The sequence below is a fragment of the Ovis aries genome, chromosome 11 (genome assembly GCF_016772045.2).
Source record: "Ovis aries strain OAR_USU_Benz2616 breed Rambouillet chromosome 11, ARS-UI_Ramb_v3.0, whole genome shotgun sequence".
NCBI classification, from domain to species: Eukaryota; Metazoa; Chordata; class Mammalia; order Artiodactyla; family Bovidae; genus Ovis; species Ovis aries.
Window position 1 is genome coordinate 27476091 of NC_056064.1, and position 20574 is coordinate 27496664.

General features: G+C 52.6%; 1 protein-coding gene across 1 annotated transcript; it reads left to right on the forward strand.

Annotated features, from left to right (window-relative positions):
- Positions 1-4251: 4251 nt before the first annotated feature.
- GUCY2D (guanylate cyclase 2D, retinal) lies at positions 4252-19427 on the forward strand. The gene is made up of 18 exons (XM_042256658.2): positions 4252-5861; positions 7160-7511; positions 7875-7959; positions 8227-8329; positions 8717-8818; positions 9785-9865; positions 11343-11549; positions 11645-11801; positions 12339-12488; positions 13146-13294; positions 13780-13943; positions 14039-14231; positions 14478-14652; positions 14946-15044; positions 15142-15236; positions 15336-15421; positions 15547-15658; positions 16186-19427. The coding sequence occupies exons 1-17, from the start codon at positions 4698-4700 to the stop codon at positions 15638-15640; spliced, it is 3456 nt and encodes a 1151-aa protein (XP_042112592.2). The 5' UTR covers positions 4252-4697; the 3' UTR covers positions 15641-15658; positions 16186-19427.
- Positions 19428-20574: the final 1147 nt, after the last annotated feature.

Sequence of the window (20574 nt, forward strand, 5' to 3'; positions counted from 1 at the left end):
TACATTAGTTGTCACTTCATGGACCCTAGGAGAAAATCGGGAGATTTTGGAATAAGCCAAATCAGTCTCGGGGACTCAGTCTTATCACCTGTTAAATGAAGGAGTGGGATGGAGAATCCATGATTCCTAGAGATGTTGTGTCAGAAGAAGAGAGATTGGGGGAAATAACCCTTACTTCTGTAAAGAAAATTCGGAGCCCAAGACTATATAAATGAATATTGATACCTATTAGATTTTGAGACTGCTGCTTTTTTTTTTTTTTGCCATGCAATGCTGCATGTGGGATCTTATTTCCCCTACCAGGGATCATACCCCATGCCCCCAGCAATGGAAGCTTGGAGTCTTAACCACTGGATTGCCAGAGAAGTCCAAACATTTTTTTTTCAAACAATAAAAAATTTTTTTCAATTACCAGATATTTCAAACATACAGAAAATCCCTAAATACAGTGATTAAGTCCATCTCCATGAGATATTAACTGTTCATTCACTGCTCTATCCTCAGAGGCTAGAATAGGGCCTGAGACATAGTAGAAATTCAGTAAAAGTTTTTGAATGTCTCCTTATATGTCTCTTTATATACAAATAGATGTTAGTTTCTCTAGGGTAATTCTTACAAATGGAATTGCTTCAGCTTTACTAATTGCCAAACAGCCCACCAATTTACACTCTTATCACACATATGTAATACCAATTTGTATTGGTACTACACATGTAGTACATAATACATATGTATTATCAACTCAAATTCATACCAACATTTGATATTGTCACACTTTCTTATTTTTGCCAGTCTGATGGATGTTAACGGTATTTCATAGTTTTATCTTGCACTTCCTTTATTAGTGAAGCTGGGCATTTTTCCTTAGGCTTTTCTTATGACTTGTCCGTTCATTTCCTATGACCATTTTTCTACTGGGTTTTAGTATATATGCTGCCAAAGTGAACACTCTACTGGGTTATATTTTATCATACCCCATATATATTTTGGATACGAATTCTTTGTTAATGTTTTAAAAATTTCTTCTTCTTGTTGGTGGCTCATGTTTTCTCTCTGTGATATTTTTTTGACCAGAAATTTTAAGTTTAATATTTTCAAATTTATGACTATTTTCCATTATGGTTTGTACTTTGTTATGTTTAAGAAATTCTTTCCTATCCTGACTGATAAAGACATTCTCTTTTTAAAAACAATTATTTGTATTTATTTGGCTATGCTGGGTCTTAGTTATGGCATGCAGGATCTTTTTTTAGTTGCAGCTAAAAAAAAAAAGGTTAGTTCCCTGACTGGGGACCAAACCTGGGCCCCATGCATTGGGAGTGCAGAGTCTTAGCCACTGGACCACCAGGGAAGTCCCCATTTTCTTTTTATTAAAAGTTTTTTATTAAATCTTATTGGGAAATAACTTCAAATTTACAAAATGCTGCAAAAATAAAAATAATATAAAGAACATTCACATACCCTTTACTCAGATAGTATTAACATTTAATCATATTTGTTTATAATTTGATAAATATATATAACATATAGTATGTAATATATAAGACAGAATATATACACATATTTTCTGAACTGTTTGAGGGTAAGTTACATACATTATGGTGCTTTACAGCTAAATACTTCAGTGTATTTATTCAAATACTTCAGCTAAATACAAATAGGGATAGTACAATTCAAAATTTACATTGATAAAATACTTTGATAAAATCTCCCAATCATATGATGACCAACGTCATCAATTGACAGATGTTAATACACTCTATAGCATTCTTATATCCCTATGAACCCTATACTCATATACAGCTTTAAAAACCCTTTGGGGACTTTCCTGGTAGTCCACTGGTTAAGATTCCATGCTCCCAATTCAGGGGGCCTGGGTTTGATCCCTGGTCAGGGAACTAGATCCCACATGCTGCAGCTAAGTTCAACAACTAAGAATTCACATACCGTAACTAAAGATCCTGCATGCCACAACTAAGACCCAGTGCAGCCAAATAAAAAAAGAAAGAAAGAGATTAAAAAAAAACCCTTTGTACAGGCTCCAAACTAGAGGCAGGCATTGCATTTAACTGTCATGCTGTTTTAGCTTCCTTTAATCTGGAATATTTCCTCAACCTTTATTTGTCTTTTATGATGTTGACATTTTTGAAGAATACAGGCCCATCCCTTTTTTTAGTAGAATGTTCCTCATTTTGTGTTTATCTGCTATTTCCTTGAGATTAGATTGATAAAATGTACTGGGGAATCCCAGTGGTCCACCTGTCAATGCAGGAGATGCAAGAAATGCAGGTTTGGTCCCTGGCTGAGGAAAATCCCCTGGAGATGGAAATGACAACCCACTTCAGTATTCTGGCCTGGAAAATTCCATGGACAGAGGAGCCTGGCAGGCTACAGCCCTCGGATAGGCTACAGTTCCATAGGGTCACAGAGTTGGACTGGACTGGGAACAAATGCACACAGTCTCAGCTGGAACACTGCATAGATGAATATCGTGCAGTATTGGATCTGTGCAGTATTACTGTGTCCTTCTCAGGTTACCATGTCTGGAGGTACACAATATCTATCTGTCCCTTACTGGTTGACCAACACTGGTCAAAGTGTTGTCCCATTTCTCCACTGTCTAATTACAGCTTTTTATTTATTTTTTTGTTCCCTTCCAAACTCATTAGCAATCTGTGGTGAGACGCCTTAAGACATGCAAATATCCTGCTTCTCATCAAAATTTCTCCCTAGCTTTAGCATCTACTGATGATTCTCGCCTGAGCCAATCTTTGTCATGATGGTTGAAAAATGATTCAAGTTTAAAATTTTGTTTTTAATGTCTGTCTTTAACCTGGAGTTGATTTATGTAGTGTGAGATAGGGATCAAATTTTGTCTCCTCCCTCCCCCTCTCGTATGGCTAGCTAATCAGCTCCATTTGTGGAAAAGCTTCTTCTTAGTCTACTTGTTCATTTGTCAAATTTGCATTTTTGCTAAGTTTGTTTCAGTGCTCTCTATTCTGTCCAGCTGGTTTATTTGTTTACCCCTGCACCAATACTACAGTCTTTTTTTTATTATTTAAAAAAGTATTTGTTTATTTCCCTGTATTGGATCTTAGTTGCAGCACACAGGAGGATCTTTAATTGTACCATTAAACTCTTAGTTACAGCATGTGGGATCTAGTTCCCTGACCAGGGATCAAACCCAGCCCTCCTGCATTGGGAGCATGTAGTCTTAGCCACTGGACCACCAGGGAAGTCCCTACAGTGTTTTAATTATTATAGTTTTGTAATAAATATTGATATATAGTAAAGCAAGTATCCCATTACAGTCTTCTATAAAATTATCCATTTTTGTCATCCTGGCAATTATAGTCTGGAGAAGGCAATGGCACCCCACTCCAGTACTCTTGCCTGGAAAATCCCATGGATGGAGGAGCCTGGTAGGCTGCAGTCCATGGGGTCCCTAAGAGTCGGACACGACTGAGCAACTTCACTTTCACTTTTCACTTTCATGCATTGGAGAAGGAAATGGCAACCCACTCCAGTGTTCTTGCCTGGAGAATCCCAGGGATGGGGGAGCCTGGTGGGCTGCCGTCTATGAGGTCACACAGAGTCAGACACAACTGAAGCAACTTAGCAGCACCAGCAGCAATTATAGTCATTGTCATAGGTAATTTCCACAACGACCTTCAGAGAGCTTAAGAAACTTTCCCAAGTTCGCAAAGCCAATAAGGAGGAATCTGAGCCCAGGTCAGTCCAAGGTCCAAGTTCTTTCCGTTACTTCCTGGAGTTCTGCCTTCCCAAGGCCAAAAGGATAGTTATCTAGGCATGGAGATGTGGAGGTCAGAGAATCAAGTGTGGGCAGGTGAGAGAAGCCAGCTATCACGCTGGTTTGGGTTTGGTCTCTGGGTGTAGACTTTGCCAGCCAAGGGATGGGCTTGGACTTGGCTGGCAGAACTGGAAACAAGAGTAGAGGGAATAGGACCCTAGGACTGATCACCCACAAGTGTCCATGGACATATCCTGCGGCTGCCCAGGCCGAGCAGGGTAGTGTGGCAGCAGCCTGAGAGGGGCACCTGCAGCTGCTTTTATGTTGGGGGTTGTGGTGGGGGGCTTGGGAGGCAAGGAAGGGAAAGAAGCTGGCTGGCTGTCTGGAAGCTAGGACAGAGCCCACCCCAGGAGGCCCCATCCTCCACCAGCCCCTTCCTGCCTGATTAAGAGACCCTAATCAGCTTGGGGAGATTAAGGGCTCTGGCCTGCTGTTCCCACACCCCCCGCCCTGGGCCCTGGCAAAGGAGACCTGTCAGAAGGATCGCCCCTGTGACCCCTCACCCTGGCCCTGGGCCCGACCCCCGGACTTTCCGGTGAGTGGCAAAGCCCCCTCCACGCGGACTCCAGGGCCCTTTTGCCCGAGAGAGACCATGGAAGTGTATAGGAGTGTCCCTACTGACCCCTCAACCCCACCACGGCTCTAAGAGGGGGGAGAGGCAGACAAGGGGGAGCGAAAGCAGGGCAAAGCAGGGGTGGTGCGGTATTAGGGGTACTTCTAGGCTATACCCCTGACCCTATATAGACGTCCACGCAGGGGCGGGAGGCGCGGTATGGAAGCAGAGACAATCCGCAGGTTAATTGAGGTTTGAGAAAGTGGGGGGGGGGGGGTGGCTGGGAGGGCGTTGCGGAGAGCCCTAGGAGAGCTCTGGGGGTCGCATCCGCTCATGCTGCTCGGTTCGTGCTCGCAGAAGCCGGCAATGACCGTCTGCACCCTCCTCGCGGGTGGGCTTCGGAGCCCCGGACTCTGCGCCCCCACGCGGTGGGCTCCGTCTCCGCCCGGCCTTCCCCGGATCCCGTCCCGGCCCCGGCCTCAGCTGAGGCCACTGCTGCTGCTGCTGTTGCTGCTCTTGCCGCGCTCAGTCCTCTCGGCCGTGTTCACTGTAGGGGTGCTGGGCCCCTGGGCCTGCGACCCCATCTTCGCGAGTGCCCGCCCGGACCTGGCCGCCCGCCTGGCCGCCTCCCGCCTGAACCACGCGGCTGCCCTGGAGGGCGGCCCCCGCTTCGAGGTCGCGCTGCTGCCCGAGCCGTGCCGGACGCCGGGCTCGCTGGGGGCCGTGTCCTCGGCGCTCACCCGCGTCTCGGGTCTCGTGGGGCCGGTGAACCCCGCAGCTTGCCGGCCGGCGGAATTACTAGCCCAGGAGGCGGGGGTCGCTCTGGTGCCCTGGGGCTGCCCCGGGACGCGGGCAGCGGGCACCACGGCTCCGGTGGTGACTCCCGCGGCCGATGCCCTCTACGCCCTCCTGCGAGCTTTCCGCTGGGCGCACGTGGCCTTGGTCACCGCCCCCCAGGACCTGTGGGTGGAGGCGGGACGCGCACTTTCCACGGCGCTCAGGGCCAGGGGCCTGCCCGTGGCCCTGGTGACCTCCATGGAGCCCTCCGACCTGTCTGGAGCGCGAGAGGCTTTGAGGAGGGTCCAAGATGGGCCCAGAGTCAGAGGTAGGCTCCTCTGCAGGATGCGAGGGCGGGGATCTGTCGTCCAGGGAGCAGAGGACAGAGTCCCTAGCCGGGTCTCTGTGTCCGCAGCAGTGATCATGGTAATGCACTCGGTCTTGCTGGGCGGCGAGGAGCAGCGCTGCCTGCTGGAGGCTGCAGAGGAACTGGGCCTGGCCGACGGTTCCCTGGTCTTCCTGCCCTTCGACACGCTCCACTACGCCTTGTCTCCAGGCCCTGACGCCCTGGCGGTGCTCGCCAACAACTCACAGCTTCGCAAGGCCCACGATGCGGTGCTCACCCTCACCCGTCACTGTCCCCAGGGAGGCAGCGTGCGGGACAGCCTGCGCAGGGCCCAAGAGCACCGGGAGCTGCCCCCGGACCTCAATCTGCAGCAGGTAGAGGGACCAGGGAGGTGGGAAGAGGGGAAGAGAGCAGAGAATAGCCAAAGGGGAGATGGAGGCTGGAAGCGGACAGACAGATGGAATGAGAGGAGCATGCAGTCAGTGGGAGGGAGGAGGTATACGGAGAGAATAACCAGCAACTCTCCCTGTCCTGGGAATGTGGAGGCTCTGACCTTGCTTGGAGCATCTTAGTGTATTGGAATTACTTCCAGAGAGTAGGTAATGAGACCTCTCACGGTCAGCCCCAAGTAGCAAACTCTTAACCAACTCTATAGTGCAACATCTTTTGCAGCCTACTTAAAAGTAAACCCACTTCCAACAGGCTATGACCTACAGCCTCTAACAAAGAGCTGGTGTTCTTAAAAGAGAGCTGGAAAAAGAAAAAGAGAGAGAGAGAGCTGGAAGGAGGGGGAATACAGATCCAGCCTCCCTGCCCAGTTCAGAGGTGTTTCCCCTGGGTCTTAACTTTTTGAGAGCTTACATCCTGTGAGAAGCAGAAAGGTCCCTGGGTGGAGCCAAGGGCTTTTATGAACATTTAGATTCACAGCTTATTCCCAACAAGCAGCTAATACTCCGGATTCCCTGAGAACAGTGATGAGATGGGATGGAGGGCAGGTGAAGAAAGAGAGGTGAGGGAAAGGGTGGGGAACATCCTATTCTGTTCTCAGTAAGTAGCATAGCCACTTAGCTGCCCAAGTGAGACCCCTAGAAGTCACTTGATTCCTCTAACCCTTCCTTGGATGTCCAGACATCCAGTCCTGTCACCTTTGCTTCCCAAAAGCCATTTGAATCCATCTACTTTCTCCATCCTCGCTGTCAGTCCCCTGGTTCAGGCCACAGCACCTCTGGTCCAAATTCCCAAATGAAATCTCCCAGTGGTCTCTACTTCAACACTTACCTACCCCAGGCCTTTCTCCACCCAACAATCTGCTTTCGATGAATAATAGGTAATGATTTTTAAAATATATGCAGGGTAACCAAAAGGAGAGGAAAGAGAGGAGATGTAGGTGATGGAATCAGAAGTAACGAATGATAGGAAGACCTTAAGAATCCTGAAAAGAGGGAAGGGCAGTGGCAAAAAGAGATGGGATAGCCAATTAGGGAGTGGAAGAGAGAACCAATGGAGAGAGAGGAAGAGAGCCAATGGGAAGGATATGGGACCTCTAACTAGGAGGTGCGGTCAATTCTCAGAGGGCTTGAAGGGCCCAGTAGAAAAATAAGCGGGGACAGTAAGTCCCTGTCTTTCTGTGGGCCTGGACCCCTAAATCTGAGGCCCCCACCCTCTTCCCCAGGTATCCCCTCTCTTCGGCACCATCTATGACTCAGTCTTCTTGTTGGCTGGGGGCCTGGCGCGAGCGCGGGCGGCCGCAGGTGGCGGCTGGGTCTCCGGAGCGGCAGTGGCCCGCCATATCCGGGATGCCCGGGTCCCTGGCTTCTGTGGGGCCCTGGGCGGAGCTGAGGAGCCCTCATTTGTGCTACTGGACACGGATGCCACTGGGGACCGGCTGTTCTCTACATATGTTCTGGACCCTACCCAGGGCTTCTTCCACTCCGCTGGAACCCCAGTGCATTTTCCTAAAGGTGGACGGGGGCCTGGGCCTGACCCCTCGTGTTGGTTCGACCCAGACACCATCTGCAACGGAGGTGAGGGCGTTGTCCCCCCACTGGGACAGTGACCATGAACCCTCCAGGAAATGGTGAGAGTGAACTCTCATCCCGTTACTCCTGTTGGAGGACCTTCCAGGTCCTCCTCAGAGACCCCTGGCTTGTGCAGGACCCCTCTATTGGGGACCCCCTGGAGCTCTTTTGGAAGCTTTTTAACATTCCCAAGAATCACCCTCCCACCTTTTGCAAGACCCATGACTTATCCCTCAGTCCTGTTCTGAGCACCCATCCCCCTTTCCTGGAGCCTGCAGGGTTTGACAGCACCACATACCTCCTTAGAAAGGGTGCTCCCCTCTGCCCCCGCCACGGTCCCCAGCCTCTCTCCTCTCACTGCCCCTCCAGGAGTGGAACCCAGCGTCGTCTTTATCGGCTTCCTCCTGGTGGTTGGGATGGGGCTGGCTGGGGCCTTCCTGGCCCATTATTGTAGGTGAGTAGGGGAGTGAGCTAAGTAGGAGATATGCTTGGCTCTCCATCTGCTGGAAATGGGCAACTGTGCAGCAGACTGGGCCCACTCAAGAGTAGATGAAGGGAGAAGGGGAGAAGGAAGAAGGCCTGGAGGGCAGGTGGAGTCCCAGAGGATGCGTGATCTGGGGGTGACTGCCCTCCCCTGAGACAGCATTACCCTCCCCCCCCCATTGGCCACCTCTCATGGATCTTGTTCCCCTTGGTGAAGATGACTTCCTTTCTCTACCAGGCACCGGCTGCTTCACATTCAAATGGTCTCCGGCCCCAACAAGATCATCCTGACTCTGGACGACATCACCTTCCTCCACCCGCATGGGGGCAACTCTCGAAAGGTGGGGGAAGTGGGGAGCCAGGAGCCAGCTGTCCTCTCCTGCCTGGGCCAGCCCTCACCCCAGCCCCCCTCCCCCGGAAGGCCTGCTTTCTGCCCTTGCTGTCCCAGGTCTGAGTGCTGGGATAAGCCCCCTCACGTGTGCAATGAGGGTATCAGCCCCTGTCCTGACCACTTTCCTGAGACAGCGTGAAGCTCCAACAAGAAAATGAATATGTTTGGTTTGTTAACCATGAAGCATTCTGTACATGGGAAGTAATGTCATTATCACCTTCTCTAATTAAGGTTTCTTCCTTTCCCTTCTATAATCCCCAGAACTCAGCCTGACCTCAACCCAGGACTCTGACCCCACAGTGTATTTTGACTCTGTTCTTTGACTTCTTTCCTCCAGGTGGCCCAGGGGAGTCGAACCAGTCTGGCTGCCCGCAGCACATCAGATATTCGCAGCATCCACAGCCAGCTCCCGGATTACACCAACATTGGCCTCTATGAGGTGAGCATGAATTCCCAGGCAGGCCAAGCTCTAGTCCTGGAGACAAGTGGAGGAAATGGGGATAAGAGCCCAGGATGGGAACCCCAAGAGGGTTCGGGGATTCCTCCTCAAAGTGAGGCATCTGGGAAGCCTTCCTGCTGGGGGATTTCCCCTTAGCCATCATCCAAGTGACAGCTTTTCAAAGGCCTATCACAGTGGTCTAAAGACTGGATGCCTGGGACTTCCCTGGCAGTCGAGTGGTTAAGAACTTACCTACCAAAAGAAAAAAAAAAAAGAATTTACCTACCAATGCTAAGAGCTCACATGCCCGGAGGCCAAAACACAAACAACAACAAAACCTCCAAAAACAACCCCCCCCAAAAAAGAAGCAACATTGTAACAAATTCAATCAAGACTTTTTTTTTTTTAAAAAAAAAGGCTGTCTCTGACTCAAGCCAGACCCACGTCTTGACCCCACCCAGCATTTCTATCCCAATCAGTCTCTGGAACAGCAAGACGTAGCGTGGAAAAAAGAAAGTCACAAGAGGGCATTAGGACATTAACTATGAAGTCTGCAAATCTGAATGTGGTGGGATGGGTGGGAGATAATGAGATCAGATTCAGGGAGAGCCAAGAGAGCTCGGCTAATCAAGAGGGAGGGAGATTTAGAGCAAACATCAAGCTCCTTGTTCCTGCTGCCCCTTTAGTTGTCGTACTCGGGCTTCTCATTGCCGTGGCTTCTCTTGTTGTGGAGCATGGACTCTAGGACACATGGGCTTCAGAAGTTGCAGCTCCCAGACTCTAGAGCCCAGGCTCAGTAGTTGTGGCACACGGGCTTAGCTGATCCATGGCATGTGGGATTTTCCAAGATCAGGGATCAAACCCGAGCCTCCTGCATTGGCAGGCAGATTCTTTAGCACTGAGCCACCAGGAAAGCCCCCATAGGGTTTTAAGAAACCAAATTCATTACTCCTATCTCTGCTCCAGGGAGACTGGGTTTGGCTCAAGAAATTCCCAGGAGATCGGCACATAGCTATCCGTCCAGCAACCAAGATGGCCTTCTCCAAGGTGGGAGTGGGTCTATGATGGGGTGTGGGGTGGCCGTCATTTCTTCCCTCTTTGCCTTCTCTTTGGAGCTGAGTCCAAGTAGGCCCCACTGTGGGGGAGACCAAGAGCTCTCAATGAAGTGTCCCCTCTTCTCTAAAGCAGGTTTCCCATCATGCTCTTACAACACTAGTTCTTTCTTTGAGATGTTTTTTTATCATAATTTGTCATCGTCTGTTCACCTGTGTGTGCTTGCTTATTTTTTATCTTCCTCCCTCCCTGAACTGTAAGCTGAGTGAGAACTTTTTCTCTGTCCCCTCAATTGTATTTCCAGCACCCAGCACGGTGTCTGGAATATTAGAGACACCCAGCGAATGTTTGTTGAGTGAATGACAGAAAATAAATGGGCTTCCAGTTCTGTCAGACTGCTTGTGCAGCATGGCCCAGTTGATGCATATTGAGGGAAGTGGAAAACTGGCAAGGAGGCTATAAACTGGCTTATTCTGGTACTTCCAACCTTAATGCCCCCCTTACTCCCAACACTGTACAGCCCTGGCCTGGCCTCCTTCACAGATGCCTCCCAGAAGCTCTGGGTCACAGCTGCAGAATGACTTAAGTGGACTACCAGTAGTCAACAGACTAGGTCACCATTTAATAACGGACATTTAAGATGAAAAGAAGCCCCTTGCGGAACCAAAGAAAAGCTAGTAAGGGCACCAGTCACCCACTAGCCCCTTTTTTCCAGCCAGATGGTGAGGGCCTCTGTCCTCCTGGGTGGGTGTGACCTTGTTGATGGCTCCTCTTGGACACAGCTGGACTGCTTAGTCCTTCCCTAACTTGGGGAACAACATGATGGGGGAGGTCTCAGAAATATCTGGTGCAATGATGTAACCAAGCAGAGCGGCCCTGTGCTGAGTCCCCAGCACAAGCCATTTTGGTGACTTTTGAAAATAGTGCAATGTCTGCCTGATTCTCCCCCAAAGGGCTGTTGTATCAGAAGGCAGGGTGGTACCAGGAGCTTCTCTTTCATCGGGTGTTTTCCTTTAAGACCCATCAAGTTCAAAGTCTTATGATTAATAAATCAGAATCTGCCTGGGTCCTGATTACCAGGGCAAGGTTGTCTTTTCACTCATAACTTTTAAGTTAAATGATGTTCAGGGACTTCCCTGGTGGTCTAGTGGTTAAGACTCCGCGCTTCTACTGCAGGGGGCGCTGGTAAGGGCCGGGAGAACTAAGATCCCTGCAGGCCTCGCGGTGGGGCCAAAAGTACGAAATCAAAATCATGTTCAGTGATTTTGGCCTTTGCCTATGTTGTCTTTTCCAGAGACAGAAGTTACTGTAGAAGGAAGCCCCTTACATGCCCTATAGATTTTTCCACTCACTATTCTTATCCCATCTTCCGATCAAAGCCAGGCCTGAATAACAGCCTCCGCTCCATCCACCTGGCCCCCAGGACAGAAAATACCTGTTAACTGTCCCCCTAACCCCCACCACCCTACAGATCCGGGAACTCCGGCATGAAAACGTGGCCCTCTACCTGGGGCTCTTCCTGGCGGGAGAAGCTGGCGGCCCCGCGGCCCCCGGGGAAGGCGTGCTGGCTGTGGTCTCGGAGCACTGTGCCCGCGGCTCCCTCCAAGACCTCCTCGCCCAGAGAGACATAAAGCTGGACTGGATGTTCAAGTCCTCCCTCCTTCTGGACCTCATCAAGGTGTGCGTGTGGGAGTGAGTGGGTGGGATGCAGCGGGGAGGAGTCAGCAGCGGACCCGAGTGGGCTGAGTCTGCCCTTTATGACACCCTTTCCAGGGAATAAGGTATCTGCACCATCGAGGGGTGGCCCATGGGCGGCTGAAGTCACGGAACTGCGTGGTGGACGGGAGGTTCGTGCTTAAAGTCACCGACCACGGTCATGGGCGACTGCTGGAGGCACAGAGGGTGTTACCGGAGCCACCGAGCGCGGAGGGTAGGCGTCCCCGGCTGCCTCCTGCGCGGACGAGCATCCCCCGCGTCCCCATTATTTCAAGCGCCTCTTCTTTCCTCCTTCCCTCGAATTCTCTCCATCTCACATACACTGGACGCGACTCCTGAGACCGAAAAGGTCTTGTGACCTCTGAGACGAAGAGAGGGAACTCTGTGGCTGGGGAGGCGGGGCTTGTTGGGGGGCGGGACTTGTTAAGGGGGTGGTACTTGCGCCTGAGGGCGGAGCTCCTGCCTCTGCTGGGGGTCCTGCTTCAAATGGGGCTTTACCTAATGGTGGGGCTTGTTTCCAAGGGACCAAATCTTCTCTAGGCACCGATTTGTCTAAAGGGCAGGACAGTTTGGGAAACCTGTTTTGGGTTTCTGGTAGGTTCTCTTGGGGATAACTGCGAGCAGTAAGGTCAGACACAGGCTGAGAGGCTGAGCTTTATGAGCAAGTCTGGGCTTTATGGTGAGGGTGGGGGGCCTGTCCCCAGGGCCTCCGCGGCTCTCCGCGTGCCTACACCCCCTTCCCCGACCTCAGACCAGCTATGGACAGCCCCGGAGCTGCTTCGAGACCCGGTCCTGGAGCGCCGGGGGACGCTGGCCGGCGACGTCTTCAGTCTGGGCATCATCATGCAGGAGGTCGTGTGCCGCAGCGCCCCCTACGCCATGCTGGAGCTCACTCCCGAGGGTACGGCCGCCCCTCGCCTGGTGCTGGGACTAGAGACCCAGCCTGGCTGGGTACTGACACTTACGTGCACCTGAAGGATCAGGGCAGTGGAGAGCCAAGCATCACGAGGGGAGGGGTGACCTTTCAGCGCTCCATGGTTTCCTCTGTTCTGACCCTGGAACCCTCCTGCTCCCCCAAGGCTAGTAGCACATTCCTGTCTGGTTCTTAGGGGCCCCAGGGAGACAGCAAGAGAGCGGAAAAGGGGAAAGAGAGCAGTTGGATCTAGTTCAAGTCCATAATATCATCTATGGTGGTGCTGGTGGTTTAGTCACTAAGTCGTGTCTGATTCTTTGCCACCCCATGGACTGGAGCCCACCAGACAGGAAACAGAGAACTACTTGATCAATCTAACCTCTGCTTTTCTTATATGCAATAAATAAGGCAGCCTCTTTGCCTGACACCTCTTACAGCCCGCTGCCCCCCTCCCCACGGTTCAGGGTCCTCTTGTTGCTCCCAGAGTCACCTCCCATGCTACATTTCCTCATCTACTGAAGCTCTGATTTAAAGGAACCCCCGACCATTTCCAATCCCCTCATTCCAAGCTTCAACAATCAGGCCAGAGTCAGAGGTGGCTTCTCTTCTGGTCCATCTCCTCTCCTGGTCCCTTCATGCTTCCAGAAGTGGTGAAGAGGGTACAGAGCCCCCCTCCACTGTGTCGGCCCTCCGTGTCCATAGACCAGGCGCCCATGGAGTGCATCCAGCTGATGAAACGGTGCTGGGCAGAGCAGCCAGAACTTCGGCCCTCCATGGACCGCACCTTTGAACTGGTCAGGGGCTGGGCTGGGCACTTGCCAGAAACCTGGGGTGGGGCAGGGGGGCTGCTGAAAGGCAGGCTGGCAGGATCTTTGACCTTCCAGGCTACTTCCTAAGCCTGAGGACTAAGGGTTTGGTGGGGACAAGAATGGGGGCTGTGGAGACCTTTGGAGTGGGAGATGGAGCTCTGGATGGGAGAAAATTTTAATTCAATTAAAATAACATTTATTGAGTATGTATTTGGCCTGGTGTGGGGAAGAGACCCTTGGCTTGGGAGTCCAAAGACTGGGCTGGTTTCAGCGCCTTGTCAGTTTCTAACAGAACAGCTGACCTCCAAATAATGTGTGAAAACACAGTGCCCAGCACGGGGTGAGGTGTGGGCTTGATGAGGATGAGATGAAAGGGAGTGTAGACAGAGGATCAGGCATAATATGGCTGCATGAGAAGGGCATGGCAGCCCAGGTCCCCAGCAGCCCCACCAGCTTCCTCCTCCTACTAGTTCAAGAGCATCAACAAGGGCCGGAAGATGAACATCATTGACTCGATGCTGCGGATGCTGGAACAGTACTCCAGTAACCTGGAGGACCTGATCCGGGAGCGCACAGAGGAGCTGGAGCTGGAAAAGCAGAAGACAGACCGGCTGCTCACACAGATGCTGCCTCCGTGGGTGTCGATAGGGAGAGATGAGCGGGGAGGACAGCTGGAGTCCAGCCAGCCTGGGGTGGCCTCCAGGCAACCTCACCACCTGCCATCCCCAGGTCTGTGGCGGAGGCGCTGAAGATGGGGACACCTGTGGAGCCCGAGTATTTCGAAGAGGTGACACTGTACTTCAGTGACATTGTGGGTTTCACCACCATCTCAGCCATGAGTGAGCCCATCGAAGTCGTAGACCTGCTCAATGACCTCTACACGCTCTTCGATGCCATCATTGGTTCCCATGATGTCTATAAGGTGGGGTGTGGAGGGGACAAGCCCTCCTTCAGTTTCCCCAGCCCCCAGCCCTTCCTGCTCAGGTCCCAGACCCACTATCCAAGTCCACCAGCACAGTCCTCTTTCCCAGCCCTCCTGTTCCTTTTCTCTGCTGCCAGTCCCCCATCTGGAAGGCCCCCAGGATCTCTGCACTCACCCCAGTTTAGGCCTCCTGATCAGGGACAGTGGCATTGGCAGGGGACGCTCAGTAGTGAACTCTGGCCTCAGGTGGAGACAATTGGGGACGCCTACATGGTGGCCTCCGGGCTGCCCCAGAGGAATGGGCACCGGCACGCGGCAGAGATCGCCAACATGGCTCTGGACATCCTCAGCGCCGTGGGCACCTTCCGCATGCGCCACATGCCGGAAGTGCCTGTGCGCATCCGCATTGGCCTGCACTCGGGTAACTGTCCCCGCACCCGGGCGCCCCTGCCCCCAGGCACTCCAGCCCCTCTCCCTAGTGCGGGCAGGGCTCCGCTTTCCTAGATAAGAGGCAAACTCGTGAAGGGGACAGGGTGGGGGGGACTTGTTTTGAAGCCATCTTTTCACACCAGGGGCTCCATGGTAATTGGGAGGGCATGCTTGAGAGGGTGTCTTTGGGGAGCCAGTGGAGATTCTGGGAGTGCTAAAGACCACTGAGCCTTACTAGGTGCCGCCCAGGGCCCGCCGGCCCGCCAACCCTGTGCCTCTCCGCAGGCCCGTGCGTGGCGGGCGTGGTGGGCCTCACCATGCCCCGGTACTGCCTGTTTGGGGACACGGTCAACACCGCCTCGCGCATGGAGTCCACAGGACTGCGTGAGTGTGACGGGGCGGGGGGGGGCGGAAGGGGCGAGGTGGGGCGGGGACGCGGGAGGGGTGTCCCCCGAGGTCACGGTGTCCCCCGCTCTCCCAGCTTACCGCATCCACGTGAACAAGAGCACCGTGCAGATCCTCTCCGCCCTAAACGAGGGCTTCCTGACTGAGGTGCGGGGCCGCACGGAGCTGAAGGTGAGGCCGGGCTGGAAGATACGCTTCCACTTTGACCTGGAGCGCCACCGGCCCTCACCCCAGGCCGCCTGAGCCCTCCCTTCCCGCGTGTCTCCCCAGGGCAAGGGCGCAGAGGAAACGTACTGGCTGGTGGGCAGACGCGGCTTCAACAAACCCATCCCCAAACCACCGGACCTGCAACCCGGGTGAGGATCCGGCATCCGTGGGTGAAGACCGAGTTACTCCCTCGGTCCCCTCTCCCCACTCCTGCCCAGCACGGCAGGGTGGCGTGGGTTTTGCCCTCCCACCGCCTATTCTCCCTTCCCCACAGGGCAAGCAACCACGGCATCAGCCTGCACGAGATACCCCCTGATCGGCGCCAGAAGCTGGAGAAGGCGAGGCCAGGGCAGTTTTCCGGGAAGTGAGGCTGGGTCTGGGACAAGGTACTGTGCCCCTTTCCCCCGGCTCCTAGGCCCCTCAGACCCCGGGGACCACACATGCTTCCCAGAGGACAGACAACCCTTCCCCTGCCTGAAGACCTAGCCCTGCCTGCGTGCAGAACTTCCCACTCAAGCCAGGAGTCCTTCTCTGACTTGATGGGCCCAGGCTGCTTCCTAAACCCAGACATTTCCCCTGGGAGGGAAGCACCAGCCACAGCGATTCTGGTTTTGGAGCTCTGGAGTGGTCCAGGAATCCAGACTTGGGAATACCATTAAACATGACCTTCTGGAACTTTCACTCTGACCCCCTCTCCCCTTACTGCATTAACAAGCCCTTCCTCTGGGCCTCTGGAACTCAGTGATCCTAGGAGTCACTAGAGGACCAGTTGACTGTTGCCTCCAGAGCTCTGTTCTAGCAGACACCCAGCCCTCTGCCCTCCAGGAAACTGATCCATGATTTTCCCCTACAGAGGAGAATCCTCACGACCCCTGTCCACGATTTCCCTCTGAGACCCTTCTCTTTCCCTCAGGATTATTCCGGAAGGTCCTTTTCCTGAACGTTGCTGCTGTAGGTGACCAAAAATCTGGCTAATACCAGTGACTTCTGTCCAGCTCTGCCTCAAAGGATTATGAGCCTTTACAAGAGCTGGTTGCAAACCAGTTGTGTGACTTTGAGAAAGCCTCATTCACTCTCTGGGCCTGGGTTCCCCTTCTGTGGTGAAATGAAGAGTGGCCTAGGTGGTTTCTGCACACCCCAGCTCTGACAGCTGGGCTTCTGAGTGGTTGGCCATGGGATATGGGGCAGGGGGCACGTGGTCTGCAGCCCCAGTGATCCTGAGCCCATCAGGAAGGCCCCAGGAAGGAGGATCTGGGATTGGATGTCCCAACACCAGAGGAGGTGGAGCCCGCCTATTCCACCAGCGCAGGGATTGTCACATGGCCTGAGGATTCCAGGGCTTCTGTTTAGCCTCAAGCGTCCTTCCCTTCTCTATCCTCCACCAGTCGGAAACTGGCTTCTTTGGTAGCATCACCACACACCTTGCCCAAGTGCAGAGAAAAAAAAAACTTGGTTCCTGGCTTTGGGGAAAGGAATGTAAACAAACTGCACCAGACCTTTACTAACCAGAACACCCAGGAATAGTAGTATTCTCTGTTTAAGTGGGCGCTGCTGAGCAGGCAGTTGGATGGAAAATCCTTCCTGCTTAGATCTTTGCCACAAGCATCAAGCCATCCCATCCTGAAGTTTCTTTTGTGGTGCTTTGATATCCCAGAGCCTGGGCTTTGGCATGTTGGACTCTGGGTGGCAGAAGTTAGCAGCAGCTGCAGCCACTCAGGCTGTCTCTCTAGGTAGTGAGCCTCCAGTCCCTGGTGGTGTGTGAGCAGAACTAGAGATAGCTAGGTGTGTGAGCAGGGATAGTACCATCAGATGGACTCCCTAGGTGGAAGATTGGACTCAGTCCTCACCACACAGTGTGGCTGGTGGGCCAGCAGCAGTGACATCACCCGGGAACTTGTTAGCAATACAGCATCTCAGGCCCCATTGTATGGAAACAGAATCTACATTTTAACAGAGTTGAACAGAGTTCCTTGAGAGTATGTATACATACTGTTAAGTTTCTGAATCATGGAACTAAGTGATCTTAGGAGCTCTAAAATCTCAGAATTGCTGAGAGTGGATGGCTGAGAAATACTGGCATGGGTTGCCATTTCCTTCTCCAGGGGATCTTCCTGGCCCGAGGTCAAACCCAAGTCTCTTGCGTCTCCTGCACTGTCAGAAGGGTGGTTTACCATTTGCACCACCTGGGAAGCCAGAATTTCTAAGATTTCGTAAGAACCAGGTTAGAAACTAGTCTCGAGACTTGTTTGGCCACTGGAATGGTTTTCTTTTTGTCTTGAGCTAACATTTAGAAATCAACTGAGGCCCCATTGTAAAAATGTCTACCAAATTTCCTTCTTTGAAATCAAAAGCCCCACAGAGGGGCAGCTGCAACTTCCTGCTGGAGCTAAAGAGCAACCGTCTCCCCACCCTACCCCTCTCTCCAGGGTTTCACTTTCCCATTCGCACAGTGCCCACCACTCCCCATGGACGCCAGGACACCAGGATTCTCTGAACTCCTCTTACGTGCCTGTCAGGTGCCTGTAGACATCAGCCCTCAGGACCCTGGAGTAGCTGATGTCAGGACTATGGATGAGCCTGGGGCTTGAAGGGTTGCTTTGCCTGACTCGTGAAACCCACAAACTTAGTGGTCTTTTCCTCCTTCCTAAAGGCAGAGAAAGAAGGGAGAAGAAACCTAAGATTCAGCAGCTACAGGTTCTGGTTACTTAATGTGGTGCTGCTATAGTGAGTAATATGGTATAATTTTAAAAGCATTTTTAACCAAGTTTGGAGATGATGAATTAAGGATTTCTTTTTTTTAAACCCTGATGCACTCACACACACAGTATTTTTAAAACTACCTACATTCTGAAACATCTGTCTTTAGATTTTTCTCTGTACTTGGGTTCCAGGGATTGAAGGCCAGCTCTGCATTGCTGGTGCTGGACCTGACATGTGGACATAGCTGTTTCTCCCCTGCCTCTTCCCTCCTTCCTGCCTCACCCCACCCCACCCTTTCTCACTCTTTTCCTCCCAGCCTGTGTGGGGCCTCGGATAGTTACTAGCCTGTGATTCAGGGGAGTTTCAGGAAAGAGTTGACTTGGGGTTAGGCGGAGGAGGCACGCCCAGAGGGGAAGGAGGATGAGCTGGGGCCGAGCCTTCTTTGGGGCAGAGGTTGGGCAAACAGGGCTGAGCCGGTTCCTTCTCATTGTCAACTCAGCCTTGTTCTCAGGTGCATGCTCAGTCGCTCAGTCATGTCTGACTCTGCAACCCCATGGACTATAGCCTGCCAGCCTCCTCTCTCCGTAGAATTTTCCAGGCAAGAATACCAGAGTGGGTTGCCATTTCTTTCTCCAGGAGATCTTCACGTGGAGAATCCTTGGACGTGGGGATCAAACCCATGTCTCTTGCATTGGCAGGCGGATTCTTTACCACTGAGTCACCTGGGAACTCAGTCTGAAAGGAGACCATGCACGTGACTGGGGGAGAGCCTGGTAATGGAGAGGCCTGGCCTCCTCCCCAGTCTGGAGAACTCAGGGACCACCCGCCCTAGAGCTCAGAGTGTGGGTGGGAGTGGAGGAGGGAAACGATCAAGCCACGGTCTCCTCTCTGCTCCTAGTCTCCTCTCTCTGCCTGGCAGTTTCTCCCTGTCTTTCTCTTCCATTTCCGTCGAACCTTTTTTCTGGGCCCAGGCAGTCTCTGAGAGCGCTGCTGTCCTCTGACCCAAGTCCTGTCCACCTGGTCACCCCTGTTGTTCCTGGGACCCCAGCACCTCCCAGCTCAGAGAGCACCCGGCTTGGCCAGTAGGCTCCCCTCACCTTCAGCCGTGTTTACACTACCTCTGCCACTGGCCTTGCCTTCAGGATGGCTCTGTAGCCAGGACCAAAGATGGCCAAAGCCGGGATCTCCCACAGCTGCTGCTGCTGGGTCCCCACCCTGTAGCTGGGGCAATACATCACGTCCTGGGGCTCTCCTGGCACCTTTCGTCTGTGCTGCTCTTCAGGGACTGGGCTCTGCTTCCCACCCCCACCTGCAGTGGACCCCATGGACCCCCTCTGGGGGCTCTGGAACAGGGTTGTGTGGCCATGTTCACCAGGATCTTCTGGACTGTGTGCTGTGGACACCAGGCCACATGCTGTGGTGTTGGGTCCTGGAATAAAGGTGTGCTTTCTTCCATTTCTTGGTATATGGTCCTTTTGGCCCAGATGGTCTGAACACCTCCATCCCTGGAATGTTCAAACCTGGCATTGCCTTGCCAGGGAGGACTTCAGATATGGGGTGAACCCTAGAGATGGCCCAGGCAGGGGAAGGTGATCTTAGGACTGCAACCCCCCAGGAGCCCCTCTGCTCAGGAGGTCTGCTCTGAGGGGACAAAGCAGGGAAGCCACAGGACTTTCAGGCTTCTAGAAAAGACCAGGATCTCTGAGGCTCTGGAAATGGGTAGCTGGCCTCATCCTTTGGTCAGAGGCATGAAAGAGGAAGGAAGAGGACAGAGCTTGTCCATGGCCAAGACCTGAGATCCATGGAAGCCAGAATCCAAGACTGAAGGATCAGGGCCCCCGAATGGGGAAGTTGAGGTCCACAGGTCTCTGGACAAGGTCTCATCAGCGACCCACACTCTGCCTCCAACCCTCCCAGAGTCTGGGGCATTAGAACAGGATAGACCATCCCAAAGCCACCCATGTGCAACCAGCCCATTGGTCATCCATTCTCTTTGAGCCCAACATCCCTGCTGCCCCGAGGGTGTTTTTCTGACATGACCTTCCTAAAATCCGTGTGCTGGGCATCCATCATTGCCCCATTCTCAGTCCTTGTGGAACTGACTCAGACCTCCCTATCCAGTCCTGCCCCATCATTCCATTCCTCTGGCCACCGGGATTGCTTCAAGGACAAGTGGATGATCGAGGCTGGGCAAACAAGGCTTCACATTGAGACACTGCTAGAAGCCGAGGGCAGCGTCGTGATGTGGATGTGATGCTGAGTGGTCTTGCCACCACAAGGATAGGATTAGAGCTGGCAGACCTTCTCACTACCACTTGTTTAAGCCTCTGCTCCTCACTGGACCTAATCAGATTGTGCTGTTCGAGGATGATGGGTTAGCAAGTTGTTTTCCTTGCTTAAGCTGAATTGAATTGGGTTTTCTGATGATGAACACTTCTCAAAAGGATTATGGAAAGCAGTAGGGGTTAGACTGGTTTAACAGGAAGGAAAAGGGTCATTCTTGGCGGCTCAGATGTTAAAGAATCTGCCCACAATACAGAAGACTCAGCCTGGGTCAGGAAGATCCCCTGGAGAAGGGAATGGCTATCCATTCCAGTATTTT